This window comes from Corvus moneduloides, chromosome 1 (assembly GCF_009650955.1).
Source record: "Corvus moneduloides isolate bCorMon1 chromosome 1, bCorMon1.pri, whole genome shotgun sequence".
NCBI classification, from domain to species: Eukaryota; Metazoa; Chordata; class Aves; order Passeriformes; family Corvidae; genus Corvus; species Corvus moneduloides.
The window spans coordinates 76,024,117-76,048,999 of NC_045476.1; the positions used below are offsets into that span (position 1 = coordinate 76,024,117).

The following is a 24,883-nucleotide window of genomic DNA, read 5'->3' on the forward strand; positions in this document are numbered from 1 at the left end:
GAGAGTATTTTTTTTTTCCTTGGGAAGTGTATGCTTATTACATTAGATAAACCACATTGTTCTATTATACTCAAGAGTTTATAGAAAATTTAGCATGTTGCTAAAACTGTAAGGCAATGCAATAAACTTTAAGTAGGTTTAAAGATGAAAAATATGTTGATGCTTGCTTTGATGCAGTTTCATTTTGCTTCCGCTAAAATGGTGGGTGCTGTATCAAGGAGCAGAAATCCATTCTAACTACACTTCCACTAAGTAATTAGCTTTTTTTGACAACTAAAATGAATAGTTATGAACATTAATCAACACCTAGTGCTTTATGTACAGCATAAACTATTACCTGCTCCAAAACATCTGCTTGAAATATCTGATGGAATAAGTTTGGCATAATTATTCTTTGGGCAAAGGACTTCCAGTAATTCTTCTTTCATAGATACTACACACTGAGATTATGTCAATATTAGGAAGTCAGAGTGAGAAGGAACGTTTCCAGGCACTGGGATACCATCACCTACACTACAGAGCTGTTTCAATGTTCCCCAAAAACAACCTGAGCACTGTGAAATAGTCTTTGCACAACATTCTTGAGGTTTAAAGAATTTGTTTTCCTGGCAGCAGGCTGCAGCATGTCAGTTTAACCTCAGCACCCAATAACATTCCCAGGCACATTTAATCTACTAATATAAATGCAGCCTGAGGGATTCAGAAAGTAGTGACACTCTGAGCCCCCAGAGCGAGTAGGAGAATGGGTCTTCCGTCAAGACGTAATAAGGCACCTTTCCCTCCCCAAAGCTCTTGTATTCCTGAGTTTTTACTTTGGATTGCATACTGATTGAACTTATTTTTTCACTATTTCATAAAGCAGATGAGACTCTTACCCTGTAAAATCTTTTCTACCAAACAATGTAAAAATATAATGCAACATTAACCTATAAAATATCAATTGTAGACTTTTAAAGCCAGAAATAGGTTTTGCTTTTATTTATGCTGCTGTTCTGCATAATTTTAGACATCTATATTTAATAAAAATTATAAAAAGATTTGAAAATATTGTTGACTTATACCAGTCACATAATACTGGCATGATAAGTATTGGCACTTCCAGCAAAACGTAAGAGTTGATTTTGGCTTCTATACAAGTTTTTCAAGGAGTAGGTCAATCTTCACATATTATTACTTATTTGTTCAGAACTGAAGAAGAGTACCAACATGTTTAAAGGTTATAATGTAGAAATTTTATGTAATACATTCTCCTTCAATTGACATTTGTCTTGCATTTTATTGTTGTCATCTTTGGACAATCGTTATGTTCGGAAGGAAGATGCTTTTTTTTTTTTTTTATCCTTTGGAAGACCAAATATTTTTGATTTATTGGAGTTCTCAACCACTGAGAACTGGTTGGTGGAAAAAATATGTTCCAAAAGTTTGTGCAAAAAGGAGAACTCCGGAAGGTCTGTTCTCAGTAAACTTATTCTTCTTGGATTTGCATCAAACTAGTAAGGAGATCCAGTCTTTGGCAGCCAAAGAGGGCCTTGGCAAGTTTTCCAACTGTAGCACCTTTGGAGCCTTCCCTCATTACCCACTTGAGCAGCATTTGGTAAACTTTCTCTTTTAGTCCATCTCGTTCATAGTCATGATCAATTTCATCAATCTCGGGATCACCAAAGCCCAGTTTCCGAGCACAGTGCTTCCACTGCTTAGCCAGATTTTCTCTCACTAGATTCAAATGTTTTTGTGTCAGGACAGTAGTATTGTCTGCAAAAAGAAGAAGAGTGTAAGAAAATGGCATAATTCAACAGTTTTTCTGCTCCTTTCACTCTCTCTCCTGTCCTCCCCCAACTATTTATTGGTAGTATATGGAGACAGAATCTTAGTGATGCAATCAGAAGTGGATTTCATGGAGGCAGCATAACCCAGTGATGGCGGGCAAAAAATGTCCAGTCAGAACATGTGTATTCACAGATCAGTTGCTGGACTTGCTCTTTGATCTGAAGCTATCATAAGTTGTTACTTAAACCTGCAAGATTGAAAAAACCCTTCCAAGAGTTCCTAAAGAGTTGTACATGTTTTATATTCTGAGACACAAACGATTTATTTACTGAGGAATACACAAGGATAGTTTAATTCAGTATTGACCAATGAAAATAAATTACATTTCAAAATCTTCCAACTTCTACTGGAATGAAGTTGTTGTGGCTCTTGAATATATGGTTTAACTTTTAGTTTTCCCTGTGTCATGTCAGGCACTGGACTCTATGATCTGCATGGGTCCCTTCCAGCTCAGGATATTCTGTAATTTAAACTAGAAGTCAGGTGAGGCTCTCCAATTCTGACCTTGCTTCTACCAGTTTGAGTGTTTCATACGTTCCAAACCAAATGATTCTCAGATAATTATATGGGGTGAATACATGAAAACTAGGGAGATATTTCTCTTACCAAATATACCCCTTGCTTCATACTGTGTATAAATTGCTTCCATAGCAACAGGACAAGTGCTGACATGCTGATTGTGCTCATCAATCTTCATATGATTGTAGGATCCAATTTGAATTCCAGAGCTGTTACTTATGTTGTACTTGATTGAATCTTCTGTATAAGGAACTTTAACACAAATTTACAAATATCAGCATAAGGTTCAAATCTCAAGAAGTAGCATAAGGAGGAAGCAGTTCTACTAGTAAGGGAAGTGATATTCATTGCACTTGATGTAGAAATACCCATTTACTGGCAACTGTGCTGAGAGTATTTTCACTATGCAGTGTGACACAAATGTACTTTAGTGAAAGCCCAGTCTATTTTATGACAGAGTGCCACAACCAAGCTGACAGTTACTAGACTGTAAATAATGTTCTCTGTGCCTTGGGAATGCATAGTAGCAGTCTTGCTTTCTGCTGCCTAACAGCTTCAGGAGGTCAGCCTTGACTCGAATGCTCTTTTCGTTTTATCTTAAAGCCTCACTTCTTCCTCTCAGCTTTACTTTTCATAGCTGTAAGTTCGGGTTTACAGTTATGACTTCTAAGTTCTGTGAGACTACAGCAAATCATTTCATGTTGCTCCTAAGATATGATTAGTTAAACACATAATTTGATCTTTTTCTTACTGTTTGATTTCCACATGTAGTGTGAAACTAAGTCACTATTCATGTTAGGTCATGTCAGTTTTCTGTTCTCTGGACAGTGTTTTCTGAACTCTGCTTGGATAATCATCCACTAAACATTCTAAACCTAGTTTAAATGGTGAATCTCATAACCTGGGTCTAAAATTGAAGTACAGATACTTAAAATGATACACCAAGCTCTGTATTTAATCACCTGAAATCATGATTAGATGTACAAACATCCTTGTTAAACACTCAATTGCAATGTGAAGTGTGAAAATCTAAGTGCACTTAATATATGCTAACCTGAGACTGCAAGTCAGAAATATTTTAAGTATGCACGATTAGATTGTTGAAGTTGTAAAAAAGGAATGCATTTTATCATGTCTCATAACATTTTAACTTCTACTCATAACATTTTGATTCCTGTATCCTTTTTTTTTTTTTTAAAGAGCCAGAGGACTCAGGAAATATGTTCGTATTTGTAGTTAAAAATATAAAGAAGCCTCATGTTTGCTGTGTTATCTGGTAACAAAATGAATTTAGCATAAGATACGAAAATGTATACAAATACTTTGTCAATATTACAGTATTAACAGTAAAACTTACTATGCTTATGAGTCTCCTTTCCCAAGCCTTTACACTTTGCAGCTTGTCAGGTTTGGGTCATCATTTAAGGGATGCAGAGTCAAAAAGACAGAAACCTGCTCTTTCAAGTTTTCTTTGCAGTGTAGACCACTTAGAAACTGGACAAGCCTTTGAAAGGGTAATTAAAGAATTCGAGTGCCCCAAGCAACACAACTTGAAAGGAGCATATATTAACAGCTCCTGAAGGACATTACATGATTTTAGGGATTCAAGCCAGTAGAACCTGTGCCCCAATGAAAGCCCATGAAGCCTGCAGCTAGAAATTTGTATTAAAATCTAAAGCAAGATAGGACAAAGTGTCCCAAATGTGTGTGTGTGTGTTCAAGAGCTGGGCAGAGTGACAGCAACTTGAAGTTTAATCTAAGGAAGTGACTAGTTCAGGTGTACAGGAGATCTTGCAATGCTCTCATATTTTAGAAGTTCTTACATAAAAGAATATGTTGTCCTTGATTTATCAAATACACATTTAATGGTGTGTTTAGGTCCTGCTAGAGAATTAGTTTTACATTCTGGTACTGAAAACTTCAGCTGTGGTTAGAGGTATTAAGCAATAACGTAAATTATTTCAAGTTCCTGAAGTTTTTTGCTTTACTGGCCAGGATGCAATGCATAGCCTGTTGGCTACCAGGGCAGATGAAGGCCACAGCACTTACCTGGGCTTACTCTGGGTGCACTAGGATAGTATGCAAATGTTCCCCTTGTGAAAGAAGTGGAATCCCTATTACCTGTACAAAGAGGAAAAAACCCCAAGAAATGTCAAAAGCATTATATAAATAGAAAAGTAGATGTCCTTAACATTGTCCTTAATATTTGTAACAGTGTGAGTATACAGTGCTCTTAAGTACAGAGATGAGAAGCTTTTTAATTAGCAGGGTTGTGTCTCCTTGAATAACTCTAGTTTAAGCAATGATCTTATTGTGGTTTTGCTCAGTTACTAATAGCCTTAACCATCTTTGGATCTCAGTGAGGACAATGGACTTTCATGTGGGTGTAGGAATATCTGGCAGTGTGGAATCACAGCACACTGCAGTTACAGACTGAGCTGCTTTGTATCAAGTATTCAAACTGGCAAATTCCAAACTCCCAAGTGTGAGTTTTTGAATGCTCACAGATGAGCAACTCATACTGGGGCAGCAAGAGCAGCTGGGTTACAGTCACCCAACAAGTCAGTGAGGAGCTGAAATGCAGCTCTTGTGTACCTCAGTCTGGTATCTGCTACACTGCTTCACACAGCCTTCCTATAATAACTGCTTTCTTTATTTTTTTCGAACAGAAGGTTTTCCTTTAGGAGTGATGTTGCCAATTCTAATGCCTGCCTTCTGACATGCCAGCCCTCGGATTCATTTCAGTAAATAAACTCACATAAACAACTAATCACAGCCTCTGCATAAATAATTTAACAGAATAACACTATTCTGGCGTTCTGCCTGTAAAAAGCCAGGGATCTTTGATTTTCTTGTGAGATGACCTGGAAAATAACACCATGCTAAAAATATCCAAGAGTAGGAGCAGACATCTCATGCCATCTCTAGTTCCTCAAAGTTCTGTCTTGTAGGTCTCTAGTTACCACTTATTTATGTTTTGTCAATGCCCAATATTCTCTTCCTAGAGAATACCTAGAAGGTATTCTCTATACCTTTCTACTCCATGGCTTACCAGCAAACACCAACAGCTCTCCCCAGCACCAGGCAGAGCTCTCTGGAGACACCAGTTATGAGCCTTAGCTCCTTGCTGGCGCCTTCTGTTCAGGAGTCTCTCAGCTTGCTGCAAATCAAGTTACAAAATACCCATCTGTTTTCTGAAATGCTGCAAATGTTGTTTCTGCACGAGCAGAACCTATGGTATGAATGTTATGGTTTTGAGAGTCAATGTTCTCCTCAGCTTTCCTAGAATGACTGGTAGCAGCTCCTGGTTTTGGGAGCTGCTTTAGCAGTACTTGCTGTCTGCTCTTCCTTGGCTGGTAGCTGAAGAGTCACGTGTTGGGTCTCGTGCTGTTCTCTTACACTGATGCTTTAGAAATGGTTCATTTGAAATTGACAGCCTGACATCAGTGAAAGCAGCATAGTGAAGTCTAAGCTAGAGTGTTTTAACTTTGAGTAAACAAAGAGAACTTAATGAAATAAATTCATCCTTGCTATATTACAGATCAGCCTGTAGAGACCTGCAAAAAGCAGGTTGTTCCATGAGCTACAAAACTCTCCTGACCACTTCACTGAATAGTGGAAAAGTGTGTTTTCAGAAAGATAGGTGTTGGGGAAAGAGGAATCTCACCTATATCTGTGTCTGAATTCTTTGAATACCAATTTACGTTGGTCGGTGACTGCAGGTTTTGTCCAGATTCTGGCACAGGAGGTTTACTTAGGCTAAAGTTACTGGCTGAACCCAATCCATAGGCATCCTCTGGGTTTCCTGTTGGAAGACTGTTGGGGTATGGCCCATAAAAAACATCTACATTTCCCCGTTTTGGTGTTGTTGCAGCTGCCCGTGGCCAGAAATTTGGATCAATGCTTGCCCAGAAATATGGATTAGTGTTTGATGCTGTTTTTTCAGCTCTTGGATACAGTTCACTCCGTTGAGAAGTAGGAGATGGCTTTGCAAACGGATCGCAGGAAACTCTCCGTCTCCTTTCCTCCTCTATCATTTCAGGGCTGTATGCAACAGATGGAACTGCTTTATCCATCCGGCTCCCAAATGCGTGGTAGTTGTATTCATGCTGAAGTTTTTTTTCCAGATTATCAGCAGGTCCAAATGAGGTCTCACAGCTCTCAACAGGCTGATTCTCAGGGGAGGCAGCAAACAGGGCTTCATTAACCTGGCTGGTCATGGGACCTTGAGAGCTATGTAGAGAATTAGGCTGATCTGAAGGGAGGAACATTAAATGTTTGAAAACATTTCAAATGCAAGTATTTAACTTGTTGCAATGATACTAAAATCTATTAACCTACTTTATTGTTATGGTATACTAAAAGGTTTAAATAAAACATTACTTCCAGCATAAGACATTCTATAAAATAAAATACGGCTTTACTGACAAGTAGAACAGATTTTTATCTAGGAAGTACAGGTTTGCTTAAGCTATCAGTGTCAAAATCTCACTCAAGTAGTGTAAGAATTCACTGCATACTCTGCTTATATTGATACCAAGTTTTCAACCATTGAAACAAACATTCCTGAAAGCACTTGCAGGGTCTGATTTACTGGTGTGTCTCCACTGGCATTAACTGGACTTTAATCAGTGCAAAACTGAAGTGCAACAGGATGGAAAATAACACCACTGTAATAATAGGTGTAACTTCATACAGCAAAAATAATTTATCATTAAAATAATATTTAAAAATGATGATGTAAAGTATCCTGTATGAGTATTTAGTGATGAATACTCTGGTCCCAAAGAACGCGATTTTGCAAGCAATGTCTACCAGATAAAATAGTTTGTGTCATCTACATTTTTCAAACTAATGCTCAGTATCAAAGGAAGCTCTACTTCAGTATTGAACTAGATGGAGTTACAATATGTATGATGCTGTAGCATTACAAGGCTAAACAAGAAACACAAAAATCTGCTTGTTACTACTTGTACTAATATTTTTAAAGGTAGGACTACACATGCTTTCCTAAGGTTCTGAAAGTGTCACACTCTTCTAGAAAATATCGTACATTGCTTGAAGCAAGGGACACTTACAGAGCACCGTAAAACTGGAATAAAGTGTATGTATGTACTTCTATTTAGCTCAGATAATGCCTGTGAACTGAGGGGTTTTTCCCCCACAAATTACATTACTTCAGCCCACATTAGGCAGGACCAAAACAAGTTCCTTTGGATGGCTGTATATTAGTACACCTTCAGTCTGACTTGCTCTGCTTGTTTTGCTACCACTGCTAGAGAGGGAGTGGGAGGAATGGCTGATACAGAAATAACCCCATCCAAAGTGACAGCTCTTAGTAATTCAGTATTAGCATAAACTGTATGGCATCTGTTCTCCAGAGCAAGCTTGAGATGTATGAACAGATCCTGTGGGATGCCTTTCACTGCCACTGTCTGAGTAATGCCCATTGACTAGAGGAAAAAAGCCCTGCCTCTGACAGGCTGTCAAGATGGCATCTTTCTGCAGTGGAGATTCACAACAAAGTCTTTTGTACTTAAAACATGAGAGCTTCTGCAATCTGCAGCAGTCATACATGATTCTTTCTGCTCAGGAAATGCAACTACACTCACTTAAAAATACAGCAGAGAGGTTGCCCTAAGTCCATCAGTTCTACTGAGGAACAGTTGTGGCAAACCTAGCTTTGGGGAAGATTTATTAGTTGCATGTTACAGTTCAACATTATTAATTTAATCGTGTCTTTCAAGTGATGTGATTTAACTTGGCAGCAGTTTATTTCTACTGGGTTTTTTTATTATTTCTTGTAAATCAGTGTTGCAAATAAGATCCTGTGTCCCTTGACATTAAGAAACTTTGTAAGAAAATTCCAGATACACTACTACAAAACTCTATCATCACGTTTTAGAGAGCCAGCTCTATAAAATCACAAAACATGCAACTCATCTAAGATTTGATGGAAGTATGAGGGAAAGGAGAGAAAAAACTATCTACTAGTGTTCCTCAGATTCCTTAGAGAGCGAGGTCATAAACAAAGGAATACTTTACAATTATGTATCCTGGTCATATTCAGATCATTCATAAGAAAGGATGGAGAGGGGAAAGAAATGTCTTAATGAAATTAAAGCCTGCAAACCAAGCAGTTGGCATGATTAAAAAGATGAGAGGAAAGATCAAGTATGAAAAGTAATTATCAAAGTGACCATTGAAAAGCTTAATGTTAAACAAAATTTTTGGCATGGAAGAGGAAAGCAGAAGAGTGTAAAAGGAGATGGGTTTGAACTGTAGATGATAGAAAATTTGAAATAGTAAGTGTGACTTCTGGGAGCAAACAACATCTCAGTGATTACAATTCTTTCTGAGATGCTGAATAATTGAGTCTCTTAGTAACCCGTAATGGTAAGGTTACTTGCTTTGTACACAATTTTATCTTTGGCAAAATACACAGAATAATTACGTGCTAGTGGCTTACCTACTTGACCAGTGCTGGTATCTTCTGGTACAGCATCTATTTGAAGGGATTCCATCCTATTCAGAAGTTCATTTGACTCAGGCCACATTTTCTGCATGTGGGAAGGAACAAATGATCAAATTATAGGCAAAAGCTTAACCAAAGGGAGTAGAATAGGAAACCTGTAGAATAGGAAACCTGTAGAATAGGAAACAGCACAGCTTCACTGTGAAGTAACCTGGATGAACAGATTCTGTGTCTCTGGGAAAAAATCCCGTACTCTTGAGGAGAGCACAGCCTGATAGAAAATACCCATTGCTTTGCTACAGGTGGGCAAAATCTTTTCTTCAATGAAAGGAGGGAGGACTGCAATGCAACTGCAGTATATAATACTCTGGGTTGGCCAAACAATAGCCTTGCTTCCATGAGTTTGAGCTGAATCCAGAGTGGCTCTGGATTGTCTGGCTTCTATTTAATAGCCAGACTTTTGGCAACCAATCGCAGTGAAGGGATGCTGCTGAGGTAAAGGTAGCAAACATTCATCCTGTTCTGTGCATCTATATTTAGTAAGTTCATTCATCAACAGGGAAGAAGAGGTGAGAAATAATGAACATTCAGGTATAGACACATTGACTTTTATGAAGATAGTAGGAACGAGGAGTTTAGAGGAAATTTTCAAAAAGAAGCAGTCCAATTTCCTTTCTATAACCCTCATCCTCACTTCACCAGAGTGAAGGCAAAGTCTATTCCTGTTCTACTCTTTTGATGTTCCCATTACTAGGCTTTGCTGAAAGTAATTTTTTTTTTAACCTGGAAAAATTATTTCTTAACTTCATCTGAAGTGCTGCTTACTCATAATTTCCAAAAGTAGAGTTTGTGTGGGTTTTTTTTAATTAATTAAACCCAAGAAGTACTTTCATAGATTAAAAATCAACAATTCCTATCTATCTCTTATCAAAAAATCAACTTCCTTCCAAAAGCAAAAGGTGAATTTCTAGCACACATTACAACCATAGGTCCTTAGAGTTTGAGTGATGGAATTGTTTGAACAGGAGGGTTGGACCAAATGACTTCTGGTCTCTTTCAACCTCAACCATTCTGTGATCCTTTTAGTTAGGAGGCTTCCATGATTGCTGGGGAGGTGGCAGGGAGGTTATGCCCAAATCCTCTAACTCGTGTTGCTACTGAAGCTGTACTAGTAATTCACATAAGTGACTTGGCTTGGATCCACTACTCACAGTCTGTGCCCTGATTGTAATGGGTGCTTTCCTTCCTGAGAAAGTAATAAACTCACAGCCCATTTTCTAAATAGTCATTTTGTCCCTATGGTTTCAGAGGTGCATCTGCAGAAAGCTAATGCACCTAGTAAAATTGGCCATGGTCCTGATTTGGGACTGCTATCATATATTGGACATATATACAGTTCACATTGGGAGTTTGATCAAATCAGTCCAAGAAATCTGTTTCATCAATTTCATTTTGCAAAGCTCTGTTGCTTTTTTGAACAGTTACTGGTGCTTTGTAAACATCACATGAAATGAGTAAATTTCATTTCCACAATTGAAAACTTGGTGAGAAGGAAGCACTTTTAAAAAAATTGTGAAAGAATGGTTTCACAAGGAAGTTTGGTTTGGTTTTTTTTCTTAGTTAAAAATACTGTCTGTATTGTCTGTGAGTGAAGTCTGTATAGTCAAGTGATTAAATTCATAAAAGCTATGATAAAAAGGTTCCATTATCAGCCCAGTTGTTCAAGAAGTTCTTATTTTCAGTCAGGAAATTATTCTTTTTATCATAATTTTTAAACTTACAGCCAGAAAAGTAAGAGAAACCAATTTGGACACTCAGGAAAACTATCTGAATTTAACTTTTACCTGTTGATATTGCTGTGCTATAGCTTCCTGGTCTCAAGCAGGCTGAGACTCCTTAGACACTGCCTGAAGGCAGGGCAAAAATTACCAAAAATTTACAAAGTTACTTTAAATCAGATTCTGCCACTTTTGAATTGCTAGGAATAACATTTTATTTCATGAGTGAGACTTAATGGATATATGAGGAGCTTTTGCAAAGTATCATCATAGAATTAGTGTGTCACTCAGGTGGAAATAGACCTTGGAGGAATCCTCAGGCCACCTCCTGCTCAAAACACAGTTGCTTATGAAATCAGAGTTGGTAGCTCAGAGCTTTGTGCAGTTGGGTTTGAAAACCTCTGATGAGGTGACTGGACAACCTCTTCAGGTAACTTGTGCCACTGCTCTGCTGTCCACAGAGGGAAAAGTTTTGGGGTTTTTTGTTTCCCTCTTACATCCAGTTTGAGTCTCTCTTATTTCTGTATTTGTCTTTTTTCTCTAGTCCTCACACGATGCACCGCTGTGAAGAACTTGGCTTTGTCTTCTCAATAAACTCCTCACACGTAGGGGCAGGTTGCTATTGGTTTATGTCCCCCAAAGCCATTGCACGTCTGGGCTTAAACAGGCACATCTCCTATGGCAGGACTAACAAGTGCTGAGCAGATCTAGTGCCTGTGACACTGCTGGTGCCAGGCAGGCTGTGGCTGGTACCCAGGTCACTGCTCACCACCACTCTGAGGTTCTTCTCAGCAGTGCTGCTCCCTGGCTGGGCAGGCCCTGGTTGGCACTGAAGCCAGAGGTTATTTAATCCGAGGTGCAACATGTTCCACCTGTCCTTTCTGAATTTCACAAGGTTTCTGCTGCCACATTCCTCCAGCCTGCAGCTACGAGCCTTGTCCTTGTGACTGTATTGACTGGTACTTCTAGTTTGGTGTCACCTGCACACCTTATGTGTGCTCTGTCGCTTCTGTCAGGTCACTGAAGGGAAGGTCCCAGACACCTGCACTACTGCAGCTGCTCCTGGCCTGCAGGTGAAGTAGGACCCGTCAACTGCTCTCCTCTGGGACTTGCCATCCAACCTGTTTTCATCTGCTCATCCAGACAGTAACGTCTGAACTTTGATACAGGAGTATTTTGGGAGAGAGTCTTGAAAACCTTCCTAAGGTTGAGATAAATGACATGCACTGCTCTCCCCTTGTTCACAAATCCAGCCATTTTATCACAGAAGGAAATCATGTCAGTCAAGCATGATCAGTCTTGAAGTGGCAGAATCTGACCATAATTGGGGTTGGGAAGAGGCAATGTGGGGAACTGACACCTTAAAATGCTTAGAAAGCTACTCACTTTTAAATTCTTCAGGTCTTCTTCAATAGTTTTTCCTAGATTTTCATAGTAAAATGGCTTGTATATTTCACTGATTTCTGCAAAAAGTAAAGAACTAAATGAAAGTGGTTTTCAATGGAAAGAAAAGTGACTTGTACTGTTAATGATCTTGATGGATAAAGATTGAACAAAGACTTCTATGAAGTCAGAAACAGGAAAGTTATATATACATTTGGAATTCACTCACATGGTACATTTAATCTTAAAGCAGTAGCAAGAACAGGATGACTTCTAGGGATTTGTTGTTGTTGTATTGCTTTTTAGAGTGAAATCTCTGTCTATGATCTGTAGCTGAGAGCATCTTGACTTGCATATGGGAAAATCAGGAGCTAAGACCCAATACAAGCATAAGATTAATCTATTAGCAGTAGATTATGTATGTTAAATATGGAGATAATAGGTGGGTTCCTTCTGGTATACAAATTTCCTCTGAGTATTTAAGTACATGCCTGCTGTATATGAAGCTGTTGATGCCCCTGTCTAAATACAAACCTCAGTTTTCTGTTATATGTTGGGGTCTTCTCTGTGGGTTGGGGTGGTTTGGGTTTTTTTTTTTTTATTGGCACTCTATATTGAGGCAGAAAGAAGAGACAACGAGATATAGAATTTTGACTTATTTGCTGAATGCTCTTAGTCTCCTTCCCAGACCATTCAGCCAAGACTTCTACTGATTGGAAGTGTTTTGGCATCTGACCATATGAAAAGATTATTAGCTAGTCAAAGTCAGTTGAATTGCTTATGGAAGAATAACTAGGACAGCTTTTGAATCTAGAATATTTTGAATAGGATCCAGTCATGGTCAAGATCTACTGTATCACTTGATGTTAGTTTTTCTGTAGGTTTCAGCAGTAAGATTATACTATGCTGAAGAGAAATTATCAGGTATAAAGTCTTACTAGAATTTCTCAAACCTGTAAATGCTGGATCAGATCCCATTTTTGATCATAGTACAGAGAGCACGCTTTACAGAATATGTGAATTGCTATTTCAGTTTTCAAAAAACCCCCCACCTTATTTCAAGAGGAAAATACTCAGGTTTGTTTTGCTGCATTATAAAGTATCAACGGACACAAACAAAAACGAATCCCAAAGTAATGCCTTACCTGCAAAGGTTGGGCGTTTCTCTGACTCTTCATCCCAGCATTGCTTCATTAAGTCAATAATTTCCACTGGACATTTATCAGTGATCTCCTTTAAGTCTGGTCTGTTTCCATTTATGATGCCAAAGCAAATCTGGGCTTCATTTATACCATCTGAAAAATAAAATTTCCCATCAGGTTCTGCTCGTGGATTTTGATACCTTTCCATAGGTAAAAGAAACAATGAAGTGGCTCCCTGTGTGTTTGTGGATATGTAAAATATGATTTCAAAGATGTCCAGGTTACAGCTACAAATCTTTCATACTAGTGAATTTGAATCCACTGCCCTGATTTCCATGGATTAGAGAATTATTTTAAGATGAATGGATTTACTTTTGTATGTGAGACATGTGCAGTGTAAGGGTGACAGATGTAGCTCTCTAGAACCTGCATCTCAGGTGCATCAGCTCCGCACTACATATGAACACAAAGATGGCCACACAGGCAACATTTAGCCACTTAATTAGCAAAAAATCCAATCAAAATTATAAACGTGTTACTCTGGAATTGCACAGTTGGCTCCTATTGTTCTACATAAGCCCACTGGTGCATGTTGAGAAATCAGCACCACGCAGCTGAGAATCGGTTACTGACTGCGGGATCATTCCCATTTCCACGTGTAACTAGTCCACCTCAGGAAACAGTGTCTGTCAAAGTTTCCATCCTGGCCCACCTGAGGTTTGCCGAATTTCTGGCACCAAGTCTGGTTTGTGCCCACACCATGTAGATGTGAGTAGATTCAGCTCGTGGCTGCATTTCTTTCAGATGTTCTTGTCCATGCTTAGAACTCAGGAATGATGCAACTAATTCCTGTCACTGGCCATGAGGTGCCAAACCGGTGCTATTCTAGGCCACGGATGATTCAATCTACTAATCTTAATTTTATAATGTGAATTGCTTAATATTTGTAACTTATTTTTCTGATAGCATCCTTTGAGAAGTAGCGTACTTTCGTATGGCTCTTTGTTAGCAAAAATTGCCCAGATCACAATGCCAAAGCTGTAAACATCTGATTTCTCCACTGGTTTTGCGTTAACACAGCGTAAATGCTCCGGGGCCATATAGAAAAGAGTCCCAGCATTGTTCTGGCAAGTGCTTTTGATTTGCTTCTGCCGGAGAGTTTCTTCTTGGGTCAGCCTGCTCCAGCTCTTAAAGGAGGCAACTCCGAGATCTGCAATCTGAAAAATGAGACACATCAGAGCTAGTGCTCTAATGAAGAGGAGATAAAGAAGTATTGCATGCAGTGCTCAATTTTATCAAGACTTAATAGTAATCTAATAACTTATCTAAAAATTAAATATTGAAAAAATACAACTAAAGAAACGGAAACAAACTATTTGATTTTTTTTTTCTTGTTTTTGTTTGTTTGGTTTGGTTTTTGTCCTAAATAAGGTATCACTGCCAATTGCGAGCCATTAGGCTGAACTTCTATTATTGATTGTGGAATACTTGCACAATGCGAGGATAGAAGAAATTTGGTTTCACTCATATTGACAATCATGTTCGTGGTCTGCTGGCAGCACTCATGGAAGAACAGAAGATTCATATGAGAAGAATCTATGAGATAGGCAGATGTGCCTCCTCCCTCACTGCCCTTTCCATTTAGATTCCATTTAACTCAACCTCTTTAGATCTTACTTCAGAAAAGGAGAAGAGGAGGATCTAAAATGATGTGATATGTATACCAAGGAGGCATGGAAAAGAATAGCACGGAAAAAGTTAAAGCAGAGATACCTGGGTACTGTGTGCTTGACAATGTGACATTACTGAAACTTTAATGTTCAGTTTTGCAACTAGACTAATGGTTGCTGGTGAAGAAAGTAATCCTTCCCTCCTTTCTCCTTTTATGTGCTCCCTCTGCTCCTCTTGTTCCAGCACTGACACTTACCTGGGAAGACGCAGTGCAAGGCAGTCAAGCAGATTGCTGAACCAAGTGCTCCCCAACAGAAGGGTAGCACTGCCAACAAGGTAAATGGTAATCTGCTGGTTTGGCTTCCTAAATCAAGGCACGGTGTTCAGATTAGCACCAGTGCTAACACAAGGGAACAGGAGGTCAATAGGAGAGGAAAACTGAAAGAAAATGGGCCTGTCTCTGTTTGACAGGCAGCTGTCAAACAGAGTTGTGTAACCCAATTACTTCAGATAAAAGTAAGGTGACATCTTGCCTCACTTGTAACTCACTTTTCTCTCTTATTGCCTCTAACTAGCTTATTGTTCCTCTTGAATTTCTGAAGCCTTGGGCTACATTTAGAGATTGTATATTCAGAGGAAAATGTAGGCGACCTTCTGCTGAGGAAGTAGGAGTCCAGCTTCATGTCTGCAAGTGAGAGGAGGTCTAGGGATAGAGAAGGATATGACATAAATCTTTCTACATTTACAATTTCCTGGAACAACTATTTCCCTTTCTAATTATCAATGTTAGACACATTCAAGCAGATCATACAACAGCTGCCTTAAGTTATACTTTTGATCAAGATGCTTAAGGAAGTCTCATCTGATTCTAAATTTGATCCTGGGCTCCAGATCAGTTTGTCATGAAATATGATGATAGCCTAGTTTGGTCCTGCCCATATAAGCAAGCCAAAACCCAACCCCTCATACAATTTACATTTAAAGCAGATCATTATGGGGTTTTTATTTTTGGAAAATAAATAAATTTATAATTCTTATCTGCAAGGTGCTCATACTTCACTTGCCACTATATTAACCTTGTGAAAGAACTTCTCACTAATTTATGTGTGAGAAGTAGAAAATGACAGAGCTCTCTTCACAGAAATTTATTCTGTAGTTTCAAACTGTAATGGGGTGATTATTTCAACAACTCACCTTGACCAGAGACATGATATTTGATGAGGACTGCTGCAAATTCCCCTCAGGTTTATTCCGCAATAGCCTCTATATCTATGTGTCTTGATCCAAAACCCCACTAAAGTTAATAGAAGGGCTTTGGAACAGGCTTATAAACCATTCTTTGAAGTAGTGTCCTGATGCAGTTTTTTTTGTAGCTCCTGGATGTCATTTTAAAATGATGACTAAGGGAAAAGAGGGATACAAAAGAGGAAAAGATAACAGGCAAAAGAAGGAAAGAGGTGAAGGCAGGAGGAGAAATTACAGCAATAAAGGACAAAAGACATTATCCATAAAACGTTCTATTTTGTTTCAAACTCTGTATTAACATTTGTTTTATCTTTCTAGTTGTTATTTATAGCTCATTAATTCTCAACAATATATTTTTTAATGCCTTTTTTTTTTTTTTTCCCACAACTGGGGGAGTACGGTGCAAATCTCAGACTCAGAGGTTGTATAGGCCACCACAATTCAGCGATCCAGGGCTAACACTCTCTTAGTGTTAGCTCGCTAAACTACAAAGGCAGTAATCTACCAGTCCTACCACATTAGGAACTCTAACCAGCATGGCTGAAATGGGTTCTTCAACCCAAATCACCAGCCTTCTCCATTCACATTCTAACAAGTACCTTAATGTGGAAGTCTTTGTCCACAAGGATGTTTTCTGGTTTTAGGTCTTTGTGTACAAAGCCTTGCTCATGCAGATAAAGCATTCCTTCTGTGATCTCCAGCACGAAACGCCCTCTCACTGACAAAGGTAGTGAGAGCTAAAAGAAATAACAAGAAGTGCCATCTATTAAAAAATGCAACTACAACAATCAAATTAAAACTCAGTCTTTAAAAAAAGCTCCTCAGTCCCAAGAATACCTCTGCTTAAGCTATGGTAAGAAAAACCTGCATCGCCAACAGGTTGAGGGAGGTGATTGTCCCACTCTACTCCATACTGGTGTGGCCTCACCTTGAATACTGTGTGAAGTTTTGGCCACAATTTAAGAGGGATATAAAACCATTAGAGAATGTCCAAAGGAAGGCACAAAGATGGTGAAGAATCTGGGGGGAAGCCATATGACGAGGGGCTGAGGTCACTTGGTCTGTTCAGCCTGGAGGAGACTGAGGGAAGACCTCATCATGGTCTACAGCTTCCTCATGATGGGAAGTGGAGGGACTGGCACTGATCTCTTCTCTCTGGTGGTCAGTGATAGGGCCTGTTGGAATGGCATGAAGCTGGATTAGGCGATGTTTAGGTTGGATATTAGGAAGAGGTTCTTCACCCAGAGGGTGCTTGTGTTTTTTGGGGTTGTACTGTGCAAGTTGGACTTGATGATCTTTCAAGGTCCCTTCCAACTAGGAATATTCTATGGTTCTAAGGTCCTTCTTGGATCAAAATTTTGGCATTAGTAATTTTAGAGTCACTCCGTATTTAAAAATATTTGCTACACATTTAGCAAATTCTCCATATATCTCAACAGACACTTCTATAACTTTTTAATCTGTAATTGGTCTGCTCCTCTATGATGCACAGGAAAGCCATTGTCATTTTCTGCTGTCTCTAGAGAAGGCAGTGCTGCCACTGGCTTTTTAATACAAAAAGCAAAAAAAGAAAGACTCCATTCTCTGGCAGTAACATCCTGTCCCTTTCAAGCAGCTCATCAGCCCTAAGGGATGAAGTAATTGACTGCTCACATTCTGTAGCACTTTCATCATGTTCCCCCGGTCCACATACTCCATCACAAGTGAGTAGTTTCCGTCTTCCAAAATGACACCCAGAAGTTTTACTACACGGTCATGCTGCAGTCTGCGCATAATCCTGCCTTCTTCAAGAAGGGAAATGTTGTACCTGTGAAACAGAAATTACCCTGAATTTAGGTGCCAGCCTAGAGAGAACAAAGGGATGAAAATCCTACTGATTAATGATGAAAACCATGGCCAAAAAATGTCACCATTCCTAGAGCCCCTGCAAAATTAACCATACCTTCAGCTGATTTTGAATTGATACAGCTTTGTTCACACCAGGTTATATTCTCTAAGATTCTGCTCAAATGCCTTACACAGAGACTGTCTGCTCAACCTGATTAAGGCCTGCTTTTCAGAAATTGCATAAGCATTCTTCTTGTCAGTACCTATGGATGCCCAAATCTTTAAACTGGGGTGAGATCTGGGCAGGGCTTGGAAAGAGCCTTGGAACAAGGAGGATCAAGATCCACTCCACTACTTCTTGTACAGGAAACTTATAGAGTTCTTGTTTCCAAAGGGCTTCTTGTTCAAAATGGATTTATTACAAGGGAACCACACACACACAAAATGATTACAGCATTTACTAACAATTACTGGTTTAGGATGAATTCAGAGCCTACCTCTTTACTTGGGCCTCAGTACAACCCATCAATAATCACAGGTACATAGCTGGGAGCTCACTAAGGGTCTTAAAAAAGAATAGTATCCATTACATAATGAATAGAAGGGGTGGTATTTTTATTATTGTTCCTGTTCTAGTCATCAGACAAAAGGATGTAAGAAAATCTTGAAACTAAACTGCTTGCTAATGCTTTCCTACCCTCTGACTTAAAAGGAAATTGCTTTCTCCATCCATGTTCATCCACATTTCTAGAGAAGAAACTGGTTGTTTTGTTTGCATTAGGCTCAGTTAAAAAATTTAATAAAGACTTTCGGTTCAATATTTTAAGAAATAACAAAATTATAAGCCTGCATAGTGAGAAGATGAAAACACAAACCCAAAAATACATTTGGCAGGCTTGTCCATTTTACCTGTGGTCATCTCAAACGGTCATTGCAGGCTACAAACTACTAGAATATCTTAATTTGTGTTCCATCAGCAAAATAAAAACTCAGTTAATTTATTTATCATAACCCAAAGTAGAAAAAAACCGGAATTTTGTCTCTCTCTAGTGGATGTCTCTTTCTAGTGGATGACTCATGGGAGAGTTTTAGTATTGTTATGGCTGTCAGGTAGTAGAGCTGCAATGTGACCTGAATACACCGAACTCAACAGTTAATTCAATCTTTGAATTATATCAGTGGGCTTGGCTCACTCTGCTCTTTTTCAAGGGAGGGGGAGTTACATTCCTGGTATTAACACACATGGTGTTGGAGTCCTGTTGATAGTTTATGTGTGTTCCTAGTGGACATCTACAGTTGGATAATTTCATTGAAAACATATCTGCAAGTTTGAAGATACTGTGTGGCCACTGAGTTCCTGCATTTCCATAAGTGTGCAAGAATCCTTTTGATTCTTAACAATTCATGATAGTGCTCACCCTGTAACAAAAACCAGGAACTCCACTGGAACAATGAGTTAAAACTAAAAAAGTTGTCTTAAAAGGGGAAAAAAGTAAAATTTGCAGGACAGCTGTTAGCATTGTCTTATTTCCCGCACATACACATCTCCAGAATCCAAAGACCCAAAGTTATTACACTCTATTTAGGTTTATCTTAGTTGAATTTAGAGGACTTAGACTAACTGAAATAAAAATCAGAACTGAGATCTGTAACTTACTCAGTGCGCTGCGGTCCTGTATACACTTTTTTTAATACTACATATCCATGTTTCTTGTGAAAGCATAAAGAAATTGTTCCAAATCCTCCAGCATCTAATTGTTTTTGTTCAAGCAAATCCTTGGTGTTCATGTGGATGTCTTCCAGAGACATGGCTGCAGTCTTTGTGGCTTAGCAATTAAAACAAAATCAATTTGGGATATTGTAGCCCTTGTGCTTCTGGACCTGTAGTATAAAGGAGGAAAAAGAAGTGTTATTAAAAGCATTTAGCTGTTCCACTAAATAAGTATACATTTAAGGAGTGGGACAGAAACATAAACTCTCACGACCCTTATGAATGCTCAGTTGGAAACCAAAAACGCTGTGGTTCTCACAGAATCACAATGATTTATCCTGTCAACCCACTACAGTTATATTCATTTGATGTAAAACCATTTCTTCACCTGAGGATCTCAAAGTGCTGTTGATAAATAGTTTTTAGCCATACAATATGCAGTAGATCAGTACTGTTCCTACACTTCATATGTGCAAAATCCAAACCCCAGAAAAATCAAGAGCCACAATCCCAAAGGCAGGTAGTGCCTAATGATTCTGATAGGTATCTTGTTTTCTGAATTGCCTGAACATGGGCCTGTCAGGTGCTCAGATTCTTATACAATTCTAAAGCTACCTTTTAGGCATCTTTGCAAACCTAGCTCTAAAGGTTTTGCTTAAAGCTTAAACCAAGCAACCAAATAAAAGGTTCCTCTGGAGGGTGAAATGAAGGACTCAGCTTCTATGGGAAACTTATTTGCACATGAACTCAAGGAGACAAGTGCTAGGAAACAATATGTATGGCAACTTCTCTTCTGCCCGTTAAAGAAGAGGAACAAAGACATGGTGAAGGCTTGTAGTAACTCCTACATGCATCAAGACAAAAAGAGAGTTTGGGGGATCCTACAAAATAAGTAAATAATAGATAAGTAATAGGTAAGTAAACACCAGCGGAAACCAGAATTATGTTAATCCTTTGATAAAGCTGTGGTATTCTCTTGCCTAATATATTTCCCAGGCCAGCCCCTGCCTTCAGCACATGCCAGCAAGCTGCTTTGGTAGCACTGCTGCAAGCCAACAAGCTCTGCTTTTTTTCCCCCTCACTAAGTTTTTAACTTAAGCACCTTACATCAGGTAAAGAAAGAGTTTGCTGAGAAAAGACAAAGTCCAAGAGACTGGCAGGGCTGTTCATTTTCCACTCATCTTGGATAACAACGACACAGACAGAGCTGGAAGAAAGGCACCGCCTCTAAGTGCCACTATCAGCAACAGCAGATTGGCTCCTTGGGGTAACTAAGAGCTCTAAATAGTGTAGCAAAGGGACTCCCAAGTTTTTCCAGACCAACAAATGACTGCTAGCTCCTGTAAACTACTGTGCACCTGTATCATCAAATCTCTAATTGAAAAGATTGCTTAATGTTGTTGTGAACACCAGCTGCAGCCTAATTTTGACTGCCTCATTACCACAGCCTCTTTGGGAAGCCTGGGAACTAAGGAGCTAGTGTGTGGAAAGTAGGTATCTGAGGGAAGAGAGATGTTTCAGTGCTGAGCTGGAAATGGTCTGATCAGTTCAATACTGACAAGTCAAAACAGGGAAGAGTAGATTTAATTTTTAAAAAATAAATAAATTGTGCCTGTAGAAGGGTTAGAGCAAGAGCTTTCTCTTCAAAGTACACATAGAGACTCTAGGGGCTGCTGTGGTACAGATAGCGAACAACCTCTCTACACCCAGAGCAGTGTCCCCTCTTCAGACTTGTCTGCTTTGGCTTTCCTGACTTCAAAAGGATGCAGGCTTTGTTTTGCTGCAGTGCTAGCCTGCATTATGAGCACTAGACTGCAGATATGGCTGTATTCACTTAGTAAGAAGGTAAGTCCTGCTACACCTAAAAATGATTAGAGGAAATTTTTCTTGTGTTTTGTTTGTTGTGGTAGCTGGGTTTTTTTCTTTGGTTTTTTTTTGGTTTGTTTTTTGTTTTGGGTTGGTTTCGGTTTTTTGTTTTAATTCCTTAACAGCCTATCAAATAGTAGGCAACAAATGACTCATAGCAGTGCCATTGCTGCTTTCATAGCTGAGATTTCATCTCCCTGAAAGTTTCTGGTGATGGTTCTCTGGATTTCTTGGGGTGGTACTACTCACTTTTGTGCAGATGGGGTGGATATCACATGTACAAGGGCCTTAATTCAGTCATGAGAGTCAAAAGTGGCATAAACTAACATCTTGCTTCTTTGTCCGGGTCTCCCTTTCAAGAATTGGTTTGAAGTCACTTATGTATGTTAATTTTTCCATGCTAACAGCAATTATGCATCTAGGTAGTAGTTATAAGACTTCCATGTGCTTTTCTTGTGAATGCAAAGTAGATGTGTATTTTTGAATGGTGAATCTCTAAAGTTGCATTAATACCACTGATAGCTTGGGACTGGCATTCAATACCATATAACCTGGCAAAGAACAGCTCTGCCCAAAGCTGCAACAATACAGAACCTTGTTCCTGTTTACATTGTTAATTACCTGTCCTACCAAGCCGCATGTAGTCACTATAACCAGAAGTCTTGGAAATTCAAAAGAAGTAACATCATAATTATCTAAAATCACATTGTATCTGCTGGAGTGAGCTGGATAACATTCAAGAAGATGGAATTTTCTAATGAGGTGGGAGGGAACCTTCCTTGGGCATGGTAGGATGCTCCTACTTTTTTTGCTGTTCTTATTAAGTAATGAGGTACCCTGAATAGAAGCTCTCTAAGATCTAATGACTTATTTCAAACCGAAAGTTTGTGTTTTGTAGAATGACTATCACAGGAAAACAATCTCTAGCCAGGCTTTAAAGCAAAGACTGCTTATTCTGGTATACTATTTAACATGAGATATTGGCTTAGGATACCTTGAAATGTCAGACGATAAAAAATCAAGGACGGAAGCTCAAACACTCAGGTTCATTCCAACCTTACTGCTTCTTATTGATACAGGGTAATTTATGTGTATCCTCAGTACTTAGGACACACCAGTTCATACTTTATGTATCTGTGGTTAAGAGAACAGAAATTTTGTAGTTTGATTTAGCCTACCCTTAGAGAAGCTATGCATACTTCTAGCGGTTAATTTATGTTCTGTGAAGTAGCCCTCATCTGTATATTTGATTAATTACAAAGCAGGTTTTTTCATATACTACTCTGAACATTTGTATTAGGGTGGGTTCATGTTTACCAAGTGCCAGCATGTACTATGAAAATTTGGAATACTGGTTTCTCAAAGAGAGGGATTTTTGTCCACCAGTATGACTGGTGTTCCTTAGAGAAGGACAGAAGTGCAATAAGTGGGTTTGTGGCATTTTTCTTTTTAACACCATGGTTACGTCCTCTCCTCTAACTCCTAAAGGGCATATAAATTCACAACAGTCACACCCTGGACATTAGGTCATTGGGTCATATTCCCTAATCACTGTTCAAAAGTGCTTTCCTCAGTTCTAATGATTTGTAACTGATCTGATGCAGATCTGATGGGGCCTGCACAGTTAAGGAGGAGTGCTGAGCACATTAGCACAGTAATATGAAAAAACATTTCTTGCAGCCTTTGTAGTCTAATGATGCTCACAGCACATAAGTTCTTCAGAGGTGCTACAAACTTTAATTGGAGATTAGCACGTTTACAAGTGCCAAAAATCGTGGCCACTGTGTTATCAGTCAGTAACGGAAAGGAATACAGAAGAGAAGCCAAAGCTGGTATTCCCAAATGAGTAACATGAGAAATAGAAGGGTTGCTTACAGCTGATGACAAAAATACTGCATGTGTGAATGATGTTTCAAAAGCTGTCAGGGCATCTCAGATCTGCTGCTGTAACTGTCATAACCCACTTCATCTAAACCTTTCCCTTCTGCTCCGGTTTTTCAGCTGATGCATCTTTTCACTAAGGAATGATATATTTTTTTTCTATTTTCCTTTTGGAAATACCAAAGAAAATACCTGTGTCAGATCTTCATCATGTTACAGAAAGGATCACGTGGGAAGGAGAAACCGATACAAGGGAAACAAAGGTGTTATGCAACACAAGTTTTCACACGAGCAGGGGCAGCGTGGGAAGAGGAAAGGATGGGGTCTGTGCAGTGGCCTGCACCCGTGCAAAGGTGTCACAGTCGGTTCTGGTCACAAAGGTGTGCATTCCGTACGGAATCGGGGCAGGCTGTCTCGGCTGCGGCGCCGCGTCGGGCCGTGGCTGTCAGAGACGGGCGCCTGCAGCCGCTGCCGGGCGCTCCCGCTCAGCCCCAGCGCGGCCCCGCCGCAGCCGCGGCGCCGGGAAGCCCTAACGCGGGGCTGCTCCGGCCTAGTTCCTTGTTGGTTGACTTGCCATGTCACCCTTCTCCTCCCGGCGGCTTCCTGCCGCCGCGCCCGCCTCCTCCCGTACGCACCGCTCCCCCGTGCCCAGGAGACCCTCCTCGGTGGGGCGGGATGGGGGGAATGTAGCGCCGCACCCCCGCCGGGCCATCTCGCCCCGCAGCCCGGCAGCCCCCGGGCACCGCCACTCGGACCCGCAGCGGCGCCTTCGCTCGGCAGGGTCGCCGCGGTGCTTTCGGTTTCGGCGCGGCAGCGCGGCCCCCTCCCGCTGCCCCCACTCCCGGCGCTCCTGCCTTACCGCGCCCCGGCCGCTCTCCGTCCTGCCGTCTCCCCGGACGGCCCCGGGGTGCGCATTCACGGTCCCGGAGTAAGCGCCTCAGTCCCGGGGCTGCGGGAGGCGGAGCGAACGAGGCAGCTGGGCAGGCCCGAAGCGGCGCGGGTGCCGCGCGGTGACTGTCCCCGGCTGAGCTCTCTGGGCGCTCCGATCGGTGCCGCGCAGTGCCTCTGTCCTTGGCTGAGCTCTCTGGGCGCTCCGATCGGTGCCGCGCAGTGATTCGGTTACTGGTTGAGTGCTTTGCGCACTATGAGTCGTGAAAACCTGGCGGCGTTACCAAGCAGCTGGGATTTTGAGGCGTGTTGGGAATGCCTTTCTCTATGGAAGATTTGGCGCTGGAGATGTGGGGATTTTTTTTGTTCAGGAAGGATGGAGGCAGGCGTTTCTGCTTGTCAACAGAGTCACTGTCACTGATAACAGTCCTGGGGACAGCTGCAGAAATACATAACCAAAAGGATTGCCGTAAACCACCTAGCCCAGCCTCCTCCGGAGGTCAGGCGTGTAGTTAATACAGCTTCTTTACATGAGGGCGATCCCTTTGCCATTCTTCTGTGAAAAAGATGGCGATGATGAGTGTCTCACGGTCTTTACCGTGATCTTTCCCATTCTGGTGAACTGTTGCATTCCCCACGGTGCTTTAAATTGGCACTAATAGAAGAGCAG

At 40.3% G+C, this 24,883-nt stretch overlaps 1 protein-coding gene across 3 annotated transcripts; it reads right to left on the reverse strand.

Annotated features, from left to right (window-relative positions):
* Window positions 1-948: 948 nt before the first annotated feature.
* RIPK1 (receptor interacting serine/threonine kinase 1) lies at window positions 949-24,482 on the reverse strand. Of its 3 annotated transcripts, none has more exons than XM_032116517.1 (12): window positions 24,185-24,482; window positions 19,525-19,748; window positions 17,694-17,847; window positions 16,640-16,777; window positions 14,113-14,341; window positions 13,128-13,277; window positions 11,986-12,062; window positions 8,816-8,906; window positions 6,014-6,601; window positions 4,396-4,467; window positions 2,434-2,598; window positions 949-1,752 (listed from the first exon to the last, which is right to left on the reverse strand). In XM_032116517.1, the coding sequence occupies exons 2-12, from the start codon at window positions 19,674-19,676 to the stop codon at window positions 1,466-1,468; spliced, it is 2,103 nt and encodes a 700-aa protein (XP_031972408.1). In that variant the 5' UTR covers window positions 19,677-19,748; window positions 24,185-24,482; the 3' UTR covers window positions 949-1,465. The 3 variants fall into 3 exon arrangements, with proteins under 3 accessions (XP_031972408.1, XP_031972416.1, XP_031972426.1); XM_032116525.1 differs by lacking the exon at window positions 24,185-24,482 and adding an exon at window positions 22,439-22,458; XM_032116535.1 differs by lacking the exons at window positions 17,694-17,847; window positions 19,525-19,748; window positions 24,185-24,482 and adding an exon at window positions 15,990-16,195 and having other exon boundaries at window positions 16,640-16,728.
* Between the last annotated feature and the right edge of the window lie 401 nt (window positions 24,483-24,883).